Source organism: Condylostylus longicornis, unplaced genomic scaffold (assembly GCF_029603195.1).
Source record: "Condylostylus longicornis isolate FDR11 unplaced genomic scaffold, ASM2960319v2 ptg000184l, whole genome shotgun sequence".
Classification (NCBI taxonomy): Eukaryota; Metazoa; Arthropoda; class Insecta; order Diptera; family Dolichopodidae; genus Condylostylus; species Condylostylus longicornis.
This window is the reverse complement of record NW_026578152.1, coordinates 435,145-449,211: the sequence shown is the minus strand read 5'-3', so window position 1 is coordinate 449,211 and position 14,067 is coordinate 435,145. Positions and strand designations below refer to the sequence as shown.

Below are 14,067 nucleotides of genomic sequence, written 5' to 3'. Positions count from 1 at the left end.
TTTACAATGGGCCAAATATACATTTTTGTGTATATAAAGAGAAATAATCAACCGATTTCATTGAAATTTAATATATGAATTCCCCGTATTAAAACAATGAACATGTAAATTTTTTGGAAAGATCAGGCATCGGCAACTAGACGTTTACTACGGGCCAAACATACACTTTTGTGTATATAAAGAGAAATAATCAACCGATTTCATTGAAATTTAATATATGAATTCCTCATATTAAAGCAATGAACATATAACTTTTTTGGAAAGATCAGGACTCGAGAACTGATTTGCGGGCCGATTTTACATTTTTCATCATATCCACAGAACGAATTGATAGAATTTCTTGAAATTTGATATTTGAGTTCTGGTTGTTACCGAAATTAACTGGCGAGCATTTCAGGGAATTCGGGTAGCACAAAGCGAAACTCTACTAAGAGCCAAATTTACATTTTTCTAAGTATGTTAACTATAAGCTTACTATAATGTCCTAAAAATTGGAAAAAACTATTTAACAGACATTTTTATAATATTCTGTAACACTTTCATTTAACTAGACAATACACAATGCGGTCGGTTATGTGCTGACCACATCAGATTTTTTTTTGATATAGTTCCATTGAAATTGTTACTATCGAATATTTCTCTGCAATGAATATATAAGAATTTCAAAGCATTAAAAAAGCTGGAATTCGACAAAAGCATTATTCTATTGGATTTTTTTTTAAAACAATTAGAATGACGGTTTCAACACATTATGAAAGGCCTCCAATACAGTATGTACTAAATTTGTCAGCGAAAAGCTTACACTGACTTATAATAGTCAATTATACCTGTTCAAAATATGTTTAAAACAATGAATCATATATCATATGATTAACTTTAATCAAATATTGAGTGTGGTCAATAAACTTAAGTAGTTGATGACGAATTGTAAATTAAACTGATGTTTTTAAAGTTATTCCAAAGAAAAAAATTTTGAGCCCTCAATTTTTACATTCAAAAATACAAAATTTAATTAATAGATGAATTTATAGCGGACACTTTTGTTATTTTTCCATTTTGTAAAAAGGGACTCTCAAATATTTGAAATAACTGGTATTTTATGAGGAGAATAATAAAAATTTGTTTCAGGTTTAGAAACATTTGACAAAAGTAAAATTACTACACGATATTTTGTAAGCACCCCTTGAAATATGAGAACAAAGCGATCTAATGTTTTTAAAAAGTTTTTAAAATATGTTTTGTTTAGTTAAGTATGTGAAAAAACAAGTAAGGTGAATAAACAAAAAAATTATTTATGGAATAAATAAAATTTTGGAACTGGGTAAATAGCAAAATTGAATTGTTTAATTTACAGGTAATGTGCTACAGTGATCAATGTCATACAAACATTTTTTTTTAATAACATGAGTCATTATAGCACTCAAAAATTTTTTGAAAAATATATATGAAAATTTGGTTCATACTCCAACGACTTTGGATATGGATCAAAATGCGTCCAAAAACGAATTTTAAGTGGAGGTGTATGTACGAAATTAAATAAAATAGCAAAAAACTGATTACATATACTGAAAGATCATCTTCGAAAACCTATGATAAGTGGTTTTAAGTCAGAAATTACGAAAGTGGTGTATCGAAATAGCATTCAGCCGACAAGAACAAAACGGCAATGCTTCATGTGGTCAAATAAATAATTTTTTTTTTTTTTTAATATTTATGATTTATCAGTATCGTATGATCATTCCACTGATACAGTTGCATCAGTATATCGATAATCCGGTTTTTAATTTTTTTTTTTTATATTAAAAATTTTTTTTATACCTCTACATAATTACGAGTTTGAAAATAATAAGAAATTGTTCATCTAGTGACGATGAACATAAAAATATTATAATAATAAAATATTAGAAACAATGGCTAAAGCTAATAATAATAAAAAAAAAAAACAAGTTAATGTCAACTGAAAATAATTATTTTGCTCCATTAAGCCAAATACCAGCAAATGATGATATTGATGAATCAATCAATGTTAAAAAAAGAAGAACACGTGCCACATATCGATGTTACTGACAAAGATAACGTTTATATTAAAAATAAGATGTCTCAATTGGGCATAAAAGAGTATGCTATCAAAAGTTAAAAAATTTGTACAAAGATTTTTTGTAATACGTTAAATGAATACGAAACACTATATAAAAATCTAGATAGTGAAACTGCAAATTTTTTAGTCATACGACAGAAGTGAAACTCCTACAAAAATGGTAGTAAAAATACTGTGAGACATTCTAAATTCATATTGATTAGAATGGATTTTAACCCTTAGGTATCCATTTTATGAAGACCTTTGAGTACTTTGGAGAAGAAAGTCAGCTTTGATAAAGTGCGTACGTAGCGCATGAAATATATTAGCAAAAAATAAAAAAAAGTATTTTATTCCGAATAAAAGGAAGTTTTCTTTTCATACCAATAAAAAAAAATCTGATGTGGTCAGCACATAACCAACCGCATTGTGTATTGTCTAGTTAAATGAAAGTGTTACAGAATATTATAAAAATCTCTGTTAAATACTTCTTTCCAGTTTTTAGGACATTAGTAAGCTTATAGTTAACATACTTAGAAAAATGTAAATTTGGCTCTTAGTAGAGTTTCGCTTTGTGCAACCCGAATTCCCTGAAATGCTCGCCAGTTAGTTTCGGTAACAACCAGAACTCAAATATCAAATTTCAAGAAATTCCATCAATTTGTTTTGTGGATATGGTGAAAAATGTAAAATCGGCCCGCAAATCAGTTCTCGAGCCCTGATCTTTCCAAAAAAGTTATATGTTCATTGCTTTAATACGAGAAGTTCATATATTAAATTTCAATGAAATCGGTTGATTATTTCTCTTTATATACACAAAAATGTATATTTGGCCCGTAGTAAACGTCTAGTTGCCGATGCCTGATTTCTTCCAAAACATACGAATTTTTGCGGACGGTCGAGCTGAGCTTATAAATAAAATTTCAAGTAAATCAGTTGAATATTTTCTTCAAAATGTTCAAAAATGTAAAACAGGCCCGCTAAAAAGTGCAGTTCCCGAGGCCTGATATGTACCAAAAGTTGATCGATCCGTGCCATGGTGGAAACAAACTTACATATAAACTTTCATCAAAATCGGTTCAGCCGAATTTGAGATACACGTGTGCACACACAGACCGACAGACCGACAGACCGACAGGTTGCTAAAAATAGTTTATTTACACTTCCCTACTATGGAGAAGTGCATTCCCACCGAAAACTCGATATGCAAAATTTGTTGCCATCACATAACTTACCTATTGTTTACACAATACGGTCGGTAAAAAAGAAAAGAATTGTTGTTATACTGTAGAATTAAAATTAATTTAAAACTATTTTGAATTGTATTTGAAATAGTTTTAAATACAATTGTTTCGTGGGAATATTATCAAAACACCAGTAAATATGGTGGAATCGTTCAATGCCACCGTTGCCAAACATTTGGTCATTGGGCCGAACACTGTCACCTTAAAAGACGCTGCAGGATATGAGCTCAAAACCTGACAAAAATTTTTCCAGAAAAGCAAAAACCCAATATTGAAAATCATAATACCAAATGTACCAACAGTAAAGAAAGCCACCAAGCCAGTTCAACTAAATGTAAAGTAGGAGCTGAATATATTGAATTACAGGTTGCCTTAAAATTACGCAAGGTAAATAATAAAAACATATCCATGTATAAAACGGAAAGTAAAAAATTCAAATACAATCCAAACAATTTCCCACATTTAAATAGCAAAATTACTATCGCTAGTAAATTTTAAAACACCAATTACAACAGCATAGTCATGCTCATTCTATAGCGGCCACGCAATCAATATTAAATGATAGTCACTTCAATAACAACATTAATTCTCAGTTTGTTAGAAACACAAATAATTATGTAAACAATTTTTTTACTGCTTTTGAAATAGTTTTTGTAACTAGAGAACCATTATCAAAATTAAAAATGTGTAAATCCAAAGAGAACCAAATTACTTCTATTGCTGAAGTTTGGATAAAATATATTTATAACAATGTGTAATAATTACCAAATAATGAATTGGAATCCGAAAACATTCTTGGAAAATCTGCTGAATTTATTCGATATTTTGCTTGAAGAAAACATTGATATAGCGATTATAACTGAGACTTGGCCAAAGCCCGAAAAAAATTTATATAACTGTAAATATCATATACATCGAAAGGATAGAGAAAACGGAGGCCACGGTTTCGTAGGAATTTTTGTTAAGCGTGGAATAAAGAACCATATATTTTCTAATCTTTATACTGAAATTCTGGAAACCATTTCTATTAAAATATTATCTAGTTCTGGTGATTACCTGGTGATAGCAGCTTATTTCAAAGGAGGTAATAGTAATTCCGATTTAAACACTAAATTTAAACGAGATTTGAGTCTTTTTTCTAGATTGCCATATAAATACTTATTGATTGGTGATCTGAACTGCAGATATACTTTTTGGAATTGTATAGCTAATAACCATTGGTGGAAAATACTTCACGAAAATACTAACAATATGAAATTTCATAATATATTTTCCATCTACACCAACACATTTTCCCAGAACTTTAAGAGGAAATCCTTCAACAATAGACAAAACTTTCCGGTTTTATTCGATTTAGATGGCCAACCACAAAAAAGTGAGTGCGACTCTTTATTCAATTTTGCAATGGAAAACTGGAAAACATTTTTACGATATATTGAACAGAATTTACCAAATATTGATATCGATACCAAGCAGGATATTGACGAATATTTATCCAGATTTATATCACTTTTAAATAATGCTGCAAAGTGTTTAGTTCTAATTTTGAAAATTAAACCCGCAAATAAAAATAAACTTCTCCCCAATATACATGATATAACAAGTTCTCGTAATATGCTTCTTATACAATGGCAAAGAAACAGAAACGGTAATACAAAAAAAGTATTCAGAAAATTAACTAAAATAATACAAGAGAAAATTCAAGAAATGAAAAATAAAAATGGTCATCATTATCAAATAGTTTTGAAAGTGGTAGCAAGTCTTTTTCGAAACTTTCCAAATTACTAAAAAATAGAAACAGGCAAATTTCTCACTTGAAATCGGTTCATAAGTTGCTTCTAAGTAACGCGGAAAAAGCTAGTGCACTAGCCGATTTTTTTAGCGAACTGGATCCACTTGCACGCAACCCTAGTGATTCACAAACTGAGAATGCAGCTAATTTAAATTTACGCACTTTATTAAGTATAAATATTAACACAAATTCTATACACAAATTCACTTCTGAGGAATTAAAAAACATTATTGAAACACGAAAAGACAACAAAAGTCCTGGTGAAGATGGAATTAATAATGAAATGTTAAAAATGCTACCGAAATAAGCTATAAAATTTCTTACAACATTATTTCATGCTTGTCTCATCCGTAATTATTTTCCTAACAGTTGGAAAAATGCTTCAATTATTTGCATATTAAAGTCTAACAAACCTCGTACTCCAATATCAAGTTATAGGCCGATTTGATAACGGAAATGATAATTTCCATTATCAAAAAAAATATTTGGGAGGGGTATTAAAACCCGTTTGCATTTATTTGTCGAAGAAAAACGAATTTTACCACATAAACAATTTGGTTTTCGCGAAAAATATCAAACTTGTCACCAATTACTGAAAATTCAAAATTTAATAAACTCTAAATTTCTACTGGTATGGTAACAGTTGATATACAAAAATCTTTTGATAGCGTATGGTATGGTGGGTTACCTGGTTCTAGTATGTATTACCAGAAAACTGCACTTTTGGGCTTTTCGCTGATGATACCGCCCTCATAAGTTCTTCTGAAAGCCTTAATCAAATTATTCAAATTTTAGAAAGAAGTTTTAATGTTCTATCTAACATACCAAAGAGGAATTTAATTTTAGATAATTATCTAGTCGACTGGGGTTTTAAAAAAATATAACAAAATTTTAATATTTAAATCTATTTTCCAATCATACTTATTATGTCCTTCGCCAGTATGGCATAGTATGGCTAGGTGCCACAAGCAGAAACAACAAGTGTGTCAAAATAAAATCCTTAATATGTGCTTTAGTTTATCTTGATGCTATTCGATAAAAAAAAATTGCAGAAAAAGCAAAAGCAAAAAGTATTTTTGAAAAAGTAGAAACTTCATACGAACATCTTTTGACTAATTGTGGATTTGTAAATAATCGAGTGGTAAGAGCTTCAGCTCCTGATGAACAACAAGCTTCGTAATTTTTTTGTCTGTTTTTGTTTCTTAGTATAAGTTTTACATAAAATTAAAAATTAATTGGTTTTGTAAATTTTTCCTAAAACAAAATTTGTACAATTTTCAGTTTGTTTATTCTCACAGAAGCAATTAATTAACAATTTTAGTTGAAAAGTTACTATTATTAACTGATCTCTATTAATTATTAATTATCTACATAAATGATTATTTGTATTCAAAAAAGCATTATATCTTTCATATAATAAAAATAATTAAAATAATAAATTATTATGATTTACAATATTTTTGTTTCTTTTTTACCGACAGTATTGTGAATACAATAGTAACGTTATGTCAGTCTGCCGACCTGTTGTTGCACGCGTGTATCTCAAGTTCGGTTCACCCGATTTTCATGAAATTTTATATGTGAGTTTGTTTTGGCTATGTGATGGATTGATCGACTTTTTGGATATAGTAGAGCTTGGCAAGTGGACTTTTTCCAGGACAATTTTAATCAACCAAATTCCTTGAAATTTAATATTTAAAACTGGAGTGTTAAAACAATAAACATATAAATTTTTTGGAATGATTAGGGCTCAGAGACCGAACTAGGGACCATATTTACATTTTCTTAATATCTGAGAAAGTAATTAATGTAATTTTCCGAAAATTGATATTTCAATTCTGGTTGTTACCGAAACTAACTGGCAGCCATTTCAGTGAATTGAGAAGACACAAAACGAAACCCTACTAAAAGAAAATTTACATTTTTCTAGGTATCCCACGTAATATTTTAATGCGGAATTCTAGTTATTAAGCTCATATCGACCTTTATAGCACTATTAAGGAAGCTTTATTGTTCATTTTATTGTTGCGCAACGGCTACCAAATCTTTTAAGTAGCCTGTAACGCTAAAGTGAGAATTTTATAGGGATTCGCAGCAATTGCTACAATATTTATAGCACAAGTCTTCTTCTTCTTCCTCTTTATTATAGAACATTGTTCTGTTTTTACCACTTAGCCTCTTATATATTATATATAATAATTATTTAATATAAAACATATATACATATATATATACATATATACATTTTTTTTTTTTTTTTTCCTATTGATTGTCGGTTGATCCAGATGTCCAACACTCGTACCAACGCTTAGGCGGTCTACCAGGTTGCCTCATTGAGTTTGGTCGGCCACTGAGTACCTTATAAGCTATGCTTTCTGGGAGCATTCTGCGTACATGTTGGTTCCACTCTTTTCTTCTTCTGCGTCCCCATTTTTCTACTCCTTGAATTTCGCATTTTTGTCGCACTTCTTCGTTGGTTTTATGGTCAAACATGGTATATCCTGCTATTGATCTGAGCGTACGCATCTCTGTTGTATTCATTATACTACTTGTTTTTTTTGTATCAGCCCTTGTTTCTATCGCATACGTTAATATCGGTCTGACACATGTTTTATAAATGCGGACCTTGCTGTTGATGCTCATTGTTCTATTTCTCCATATCACATCTCTTAGATACCCGGATATAGAGGCGGCTTTTCTGGCTTGCGTTGTCACTTCTTTGTTGAGGTCACGGGATGACGTTATTATCGAGCCCAAGTAATTGAACTCCATTACTTGTTCAACACTTTTATTATAGACGGCAAGCTTGCATCGAAGTGGAGTTTTTGAGAAGGTCATTGATTTTGTTTTTTCGACAGAGATTTTCATATTAAATTTTCCTGCTACCTTTTCGAATGCATAAAGCATTCGCTGTAAGTTGTTTTCGTCATTAGCAACAAGCACTGCGTCATCGGCGAAACATATAATTTTTATTTCATCGTCGCCTATTCTGTAACCACTACCCGCATTTTTGACAGTCTTAATTATTTCGTCCATCACGATGTTGAACAATATTGGACTTAGACTGTCACCCTGTCTGATACCTTTCGTTATTGTTACCGGAGATGAAACGACGCCATTGACTTTAATAGAAGTTTTGTTGTTGTTATTTAATTCTTCTATTACATCCACTATGTTGTTGTGGACATCTCTTCTCCTTAAAAGGGTGATCACATCATGCAATTCGACTCTGTCAAAGGCTTTTGTTAAATCGACAAAGCACATGAAGGCAGGCGAGTTGTATTCGATTGCTTTTTCTGATATTTGTCTCAATATGAAAATACCGTCTGTTGTGGATCTATTTGATCTAAAGCCTTGTTGTTCCTCGCTTATACCAGTGGAGGATACTTCGGTTGCAAGGATCTTAGTGAATAATTTGGATATACTACTCAATAAAGTTATTCCCCTATAATTCTCTGGTACTTGTCTACTTCCCTTTTTAAAAATTGGAATCGTTAGGCTCTCTTTCCATTCTTGTGGCACTTGACGATTTTCCAGAATTTTGTTGAATAGGTTTGTAACTTCGCTGCGAAGATTCGATCCTCCATATTTTATCATCTCATTGTAGATCTCATCGAGACCTGGCGATTTCCTGTTTTTTAGTTTAGCGATATTAGTCGCCACCATATTTGTTGAAACTGTGAATGGTGTTTCATTCTGTGAGGTTTCGCTCATTCTGAGATTCATGCTTGGGAGTTCCTGGTGATTGTATAGGTTTTTGAAATATTGCTCCCATTCTGGGATTGATATATTGCTAGAGGTCAAGTATTCGTTAATAGGTTTTTTTCGTTTTCGTAACATATTCCACACCTTTTTCTGCGCACCATATAGATCATGTTCCATATCAGCAGAAAACCGTTCCCAAAACTCTTTCTTTATGTTTGATATTGCGATATTTATTCTGTTTCGTGTAGTTCTGTATTGATTGTATGTGATCTGGTGACATCTATATTTCAAGTAAGACGCTTGTTTTTCTGCCGCTAATATTTTAACATCGTCACAGAACCAAGGCTTTGAATTTTTCTTTTTAGTACCTGGATTCATCTTACGTTTTTCAATGGCTTCTGTGGCAGCTTCTATTATGTTGGATTTTAATTTCCTCCACGCAGACTCTACACTGTCCTCTTCGGAAATTTGACAGTTAAGGATTTTTGTGTTAAGTCTTACTTCATATAGACTCCGTGTTGAGGCATTGGAGAAGGATTCGATGTTAAATTTTTCTTTTGCCTGTGGGCTCACGTTTACTTTTAATATAGGATTTTCACGAAACTTCATTAAAACCAAACTATGTTCCGTTCCTACATTTGCTGAAGATAATACTCTCACATCCAATATTTTCGATGGGTGCACATTTCTATTTGTGATTATGTAGTCTATTACCGATTTAAATCCTCTAGAATTTTCGAAAGTGTACTTATGTTGCATCTTATGGTCGAAAAAGGTGTTATTAATGCGGAGTTCGTTATGTGCGCAGAAATGGATAAGTTGTTCTCCACTTCCGTTGATCGTATCTTCATTAAATCGACTTTTTATTCCGTCAATAGCCTCATTTGCGACTCGAGCATTCAAATCGCCAAGTATAATTACTTCATCATTAGGTGAAATATTATCAAGCGCCTTTTGAAGCTTATCATAAAATTCGTCTTTTTCTAGTTGGGGTTTTGTACTATCTGGAGCATAGACACTAATCAAATGTGTTGTGATGTGAGGTTTTATCTTTATTTTAACTTGCAGCAATCGATCATTTATATAATTAGGTTCTTCTATGTTATTTTCGTATTTTTCGTGAAGTAAAAGACCAACACCTGACTTCGCTCGTTCATTTTTTGGTGGTCGGACGGGCAAGCGACAGGGAAAGCGTTGACCGTTTGTTCTAGCTTGAACATTCCAGCGCCGCAACTGTGACGGCTGTCGTCAAGTGCTCATTACACCTCCACGGGGTGACCACTGGGCAACGGAGTTATTTCTGGCAACAGACGTAGCTCCGGCTAAGTAATGAGTGCGAATCGGGGTATGTGGTAATGGCTCAGGCTTATCCACAGTAAATCCCTTCCCCTCCTACGGGTATGTCAGATGAGGCTAGCAACCTGTCTGATGAAAATAATTTATGCTCAAAGAAAAAACGAAGCCTCGGATAATATAGCACAAGTAATTTCATAAAACTCGAATAGAAGTTCCTTTAAGAGTGCCGAGCAAAACTATGGCATCTCTAATATGGATGCGCATGAGCTCTACAACACGTAGATACGCACTGTATTTGTTTTAAGAGCGTAATTTATATATGATATAAAACTTATGTATGTCAGTGTATGCCTGTGTCATTTTTTATATTAATATAAAAAAAAAACAAAAACAGAAGTGTTAAATAAAAACAAAAGAGAATAAGTAAATAAAGGGAAGAGAAGTAATAAACAGTAGAAATAGTTATTAATGATAAAAATATTTATGAAGAGAAAGAGATAGATATAAAATTTAAAAATTTTTAAACTTCTTTTTTAAAAATGAACAATAATTTCTAAATCTATTCAAGAAAAATAATTCATTTCTTTTATACGTAACGAAAGCAAAAAAGTTTTTGCCGAAGAAAATTTTGTCGACTTTTTACCGACCGTATTGTCTATACAATAGCTAGGTTATGTTAATCATAAACGATCATGGTTGACCAAATTTCTTTTTAGCAGTGTCTGCAACAAGAGACCTTTGTCTCTTCTCTTGGGAATCAGAACTCGAATATACATATTTTAAAAAAGGTATTCCTAGATTTTGCTGAATTCATTAAATACAACACGAAAAATTTTGAAAGCACAGCCTCTTACCTCCGCGCAAAAAGTGTGGTCTTAGAAAAACGGTACCACTTTCTGGAACTTTCTTGTTACATTTTTAGCTTCTATTTCAAGATCGGTTAGTATGCTTTTTAAATTAATACAGTAAGAGTTATGATTCTGAAGATTTTAAACTACTTTAATTGGAGCAAGTTTTCTATAAAAAAATTTTTTACAAATTAATTTATATATTTTAGCTTTATCTCACTGTTACTTCAAAAATAATAGGGTGGTAATAAAATATAATAAAAAATAAATGGGTGAGCGATCACTACTTTGCATTAACAAATTGGCTGTCATTCGGACTACCAACATGTAAACAACCTAATTCCAATTATAGTTTTATTATGTGCAATAAATATACTCTTAAAACAACTTTTGATCTATAACTGAAAAGTTAATGCTCCAATAGAAAAAAGTATGTGTCAAAATTTGTTTATCAATTCATAAAATATTGATAAAATGTAAGAATACTTTTTTCAGATATTTTTTGTGCCTAACGACAGAGCTATACAAGGTCATAAAAATTATTTTTGGTCTTTCTTGTATATTTTAATGAAAATTACTGTGTTTGAAATTCTAAAGTGTCTTAAAAAATGCTTTATAAGAAGTTTTAACGCTATATACATGTACATATGGTGGTTCTGCCGTCTCAACAATTTTAAAAATAAAAAAGCTTTCACTACGTTTTAGAATGCTATATTTATATGTACATTATGTTTTAAAAAATATATTTATTTTATTAAATTTTATAATAATATAGAATTTTTACAAAAATTAAATTACTAGCTGAAATTTATGTTCTAATTTATAAATATTGTATATTTTTAGTAACAATTTAAGAAGCAATTCAGCAATGTTTTTTATATATTAATATTTTATTTGACTTATAATAAACATTGTTGAACAGTGCACAATATCAAGAGATTTCATCAAACTGTTTCAAGGGTAATAATTATTAAATTTTGCGTTTTAAGTTAATTTTTTAAGTCACGGCAAATTCTTGAAAAAATTACTATATCGTTCTCTTAAAGCGTAAAACAGATTAACTAAATTTTCTCAAAAAGACTTTACTGTAAATTTTCTCACAAAAAAGCTCAAAGTGGAGCTTCTAAAAAATCCACTAATTATATATTATAATTACATGTATAGTAAAAGAGTGTAAAATTGATTAGATAGTAAAATATAACTTGCAAAAACATCAAAATTTTTCAAGTTATTTAAATTTTCAAAATTATTCAAAGTGAAATTTAACATGTCAAAGGTTTGAAATTCCAAAATGTTTAAATTGTGTTTATGTGAAATATTTTAATTTATGATTTTTATTAAGTTTATTTAATAATATAAGCATATTTTTACAATTTAATTTTTATGAAATAAATAGTATTTAAAAATGCCATTTATTATCGGCGAAATTGTCGGAGGAAATAACGAGAAGTTGTTATCAGTTGTGCCCCATTCGTGGGTTAGTACATATTATGTAGATGCTTATGATTGAAACCAATTGCGTTGGCCAACAACAAAAAAAGCGGCAATATTAGAAAAGGCGTTGGCGGTAGAATGTGAAATGGATTTGTTTTACCTGTCATAATATATGCTTGTTATATATAATTTTTTGTTGTTTTTTCAACATTAACGTTATTACGTTAAGAATATTATAGTTAATTGACTTTGCCTTTTATTCCACAAAATAATTTGTAAATCAAACAATAAATATAAAAGATGTTGACAGTCATGCAGAGAGATTTTTAGTAAACAGTTTCTGTAGAGAGATTCTCGATTAGAGTTTCATTATTGTGGGATCCACTTTTAATTATAAATTTATTTTTAGTTACAGCGTGATTTAAATTCAGTCTCCTCAAATAATTGGACGTAACAAAATTGTAAGACAAAACGCGCTGGTTTTAAGAATTTTGATAGTGCATTAGCTGAGTTACAGATAATGGAATCAAAAGCTAAGACTGAAGATGAAACATTTCCATTATGTTGTTTAAATCGGAATGAATAATTGTGTTAACTATTGACGGTGTTTGAACCAACGTTCTTGGATCACCTGACAACATGTTCGGGAACACTGTTTTCAATAATTTTAATAACTCTTTTAAGGCATTTTGCTTAATATTGTAAAGGATAGCTGAAACCTTGAGATTCGTGAAATTGTACATTTTTTAAAATTTTATCTTGCGCAAAGTTTTTCTTTATTTGTCTCATCTTCACTATCAGAACTGCTAATTTTGTTATCATCTTGCGCATTCAGTAAATCAAGCTTTCCAGTAACCATGTGAGAATCGTCAGGCTATGGTATGCTATCAGACAAAATATTATTGTTTTCAATACAGCTTCTAGCATCTGATAAAACATTAAATAGCTAAAAAATATCACGCACAATTAAATGTCAAACAAATTTCATGCTAAAAACAAAAGTCAAATAACTTGTAATAAATCATGGGAAAAATAAAAAGGTTTTAAAAATTATTCTTGTAATAAAATAATTGATTATATTATAGGAATACTGTAATGTTATCGCAAGGTTGTTGTTGTTTTCACAATACTATTGTTAGAAAAATATTTTTGGTTTTGTTACAGGACCCCGAAAAATTACACTTATAACAACATTACTAATACAATTGCAGCAATTGTTGGCAAGAATTATAAAAACATTTTTTTAAAAATAATTTTCCTCTTATAAGAAGAAAACGTTTCTTTAGAACCAAACATTTTGCTTGGGAGTGTTAAAAGAGCCTTAGAAGACGATTTCTAAAATTTAGCGCATTAAAATGTTACATAGGATGTTAACTGAAAGTTTACTAACGCTTTAAAAATTGGAAAGAAGTATTTAAAACACATTTTTATAATATTCTGTAACATTTTCACTTAATTAGACAAAATACATTGCGGTCGGTTATGTGGCGGCCACATCAGATTTTTCATATGAAAAGAATTCAAATTAAATTTAATACAAATCATAACATTGTTCATTATTTGTTCATTATTTTTTTGGAACCTAATAAAAACATGATAAATACAAGATGAAGAAGCAGATGCCGTTCTAGTTGGTTCAATAAGAAACGATTCAAAGCCCTTGGAAGCAAT

At 30.4% G+C, this 14,067-nt stretch overlaps 1 protein-coding gene across 1 annotated transcript; it reads left to right on the top strand.

Annotated features, from left to right (window-relative positions):
• The first annotated feature begins 1,950 nt into the window (after positions 1–1,950).
• Positions 1,951–5,420, top strand: LOC129616345 (uncharacterized). Its single transcript, XM_055531964.1, has 5 exons — positions 1,951–2,059; positions 3,413–3,499; positions 3,575–3,708; positions 4,243–4,983; positions 5,154–5,420. The coding sequence occupies exons 1-5, from the start codon at positions 1,951–1,953 to the stop codon at positions 5,418–5,420; spliced, it is 1,338 nt and encodes a 445-aa protein (XP_055387939.1).
• The last annotated feature ends 8,647 nt before the right edge of the window (positions 5,421–14,067 follow it).

Coding starts and splice junctions, on each gene's coding strand:
- LOC129616345 (XM_055531964.1), top strand. CDS start 1,951: ATGTCAACTGAAAATAATTATTTTGCTCCATTAAGCCAAATACCAGCA. Junction 3,500..3,574: donor CCACCGTTGCCAAACATTTG/GTCATTGGGCCG, acceptor AAATTTTTCCAG/AAAAGCAAAAACCCAATATT. Junction 4,984..5,153: donor GAAACGGTAATACAAAAAAA/GTATTCAGAAAA, acceptor TCGGTTCATAAG/TTGCTTCTAAGTAACGCGGA.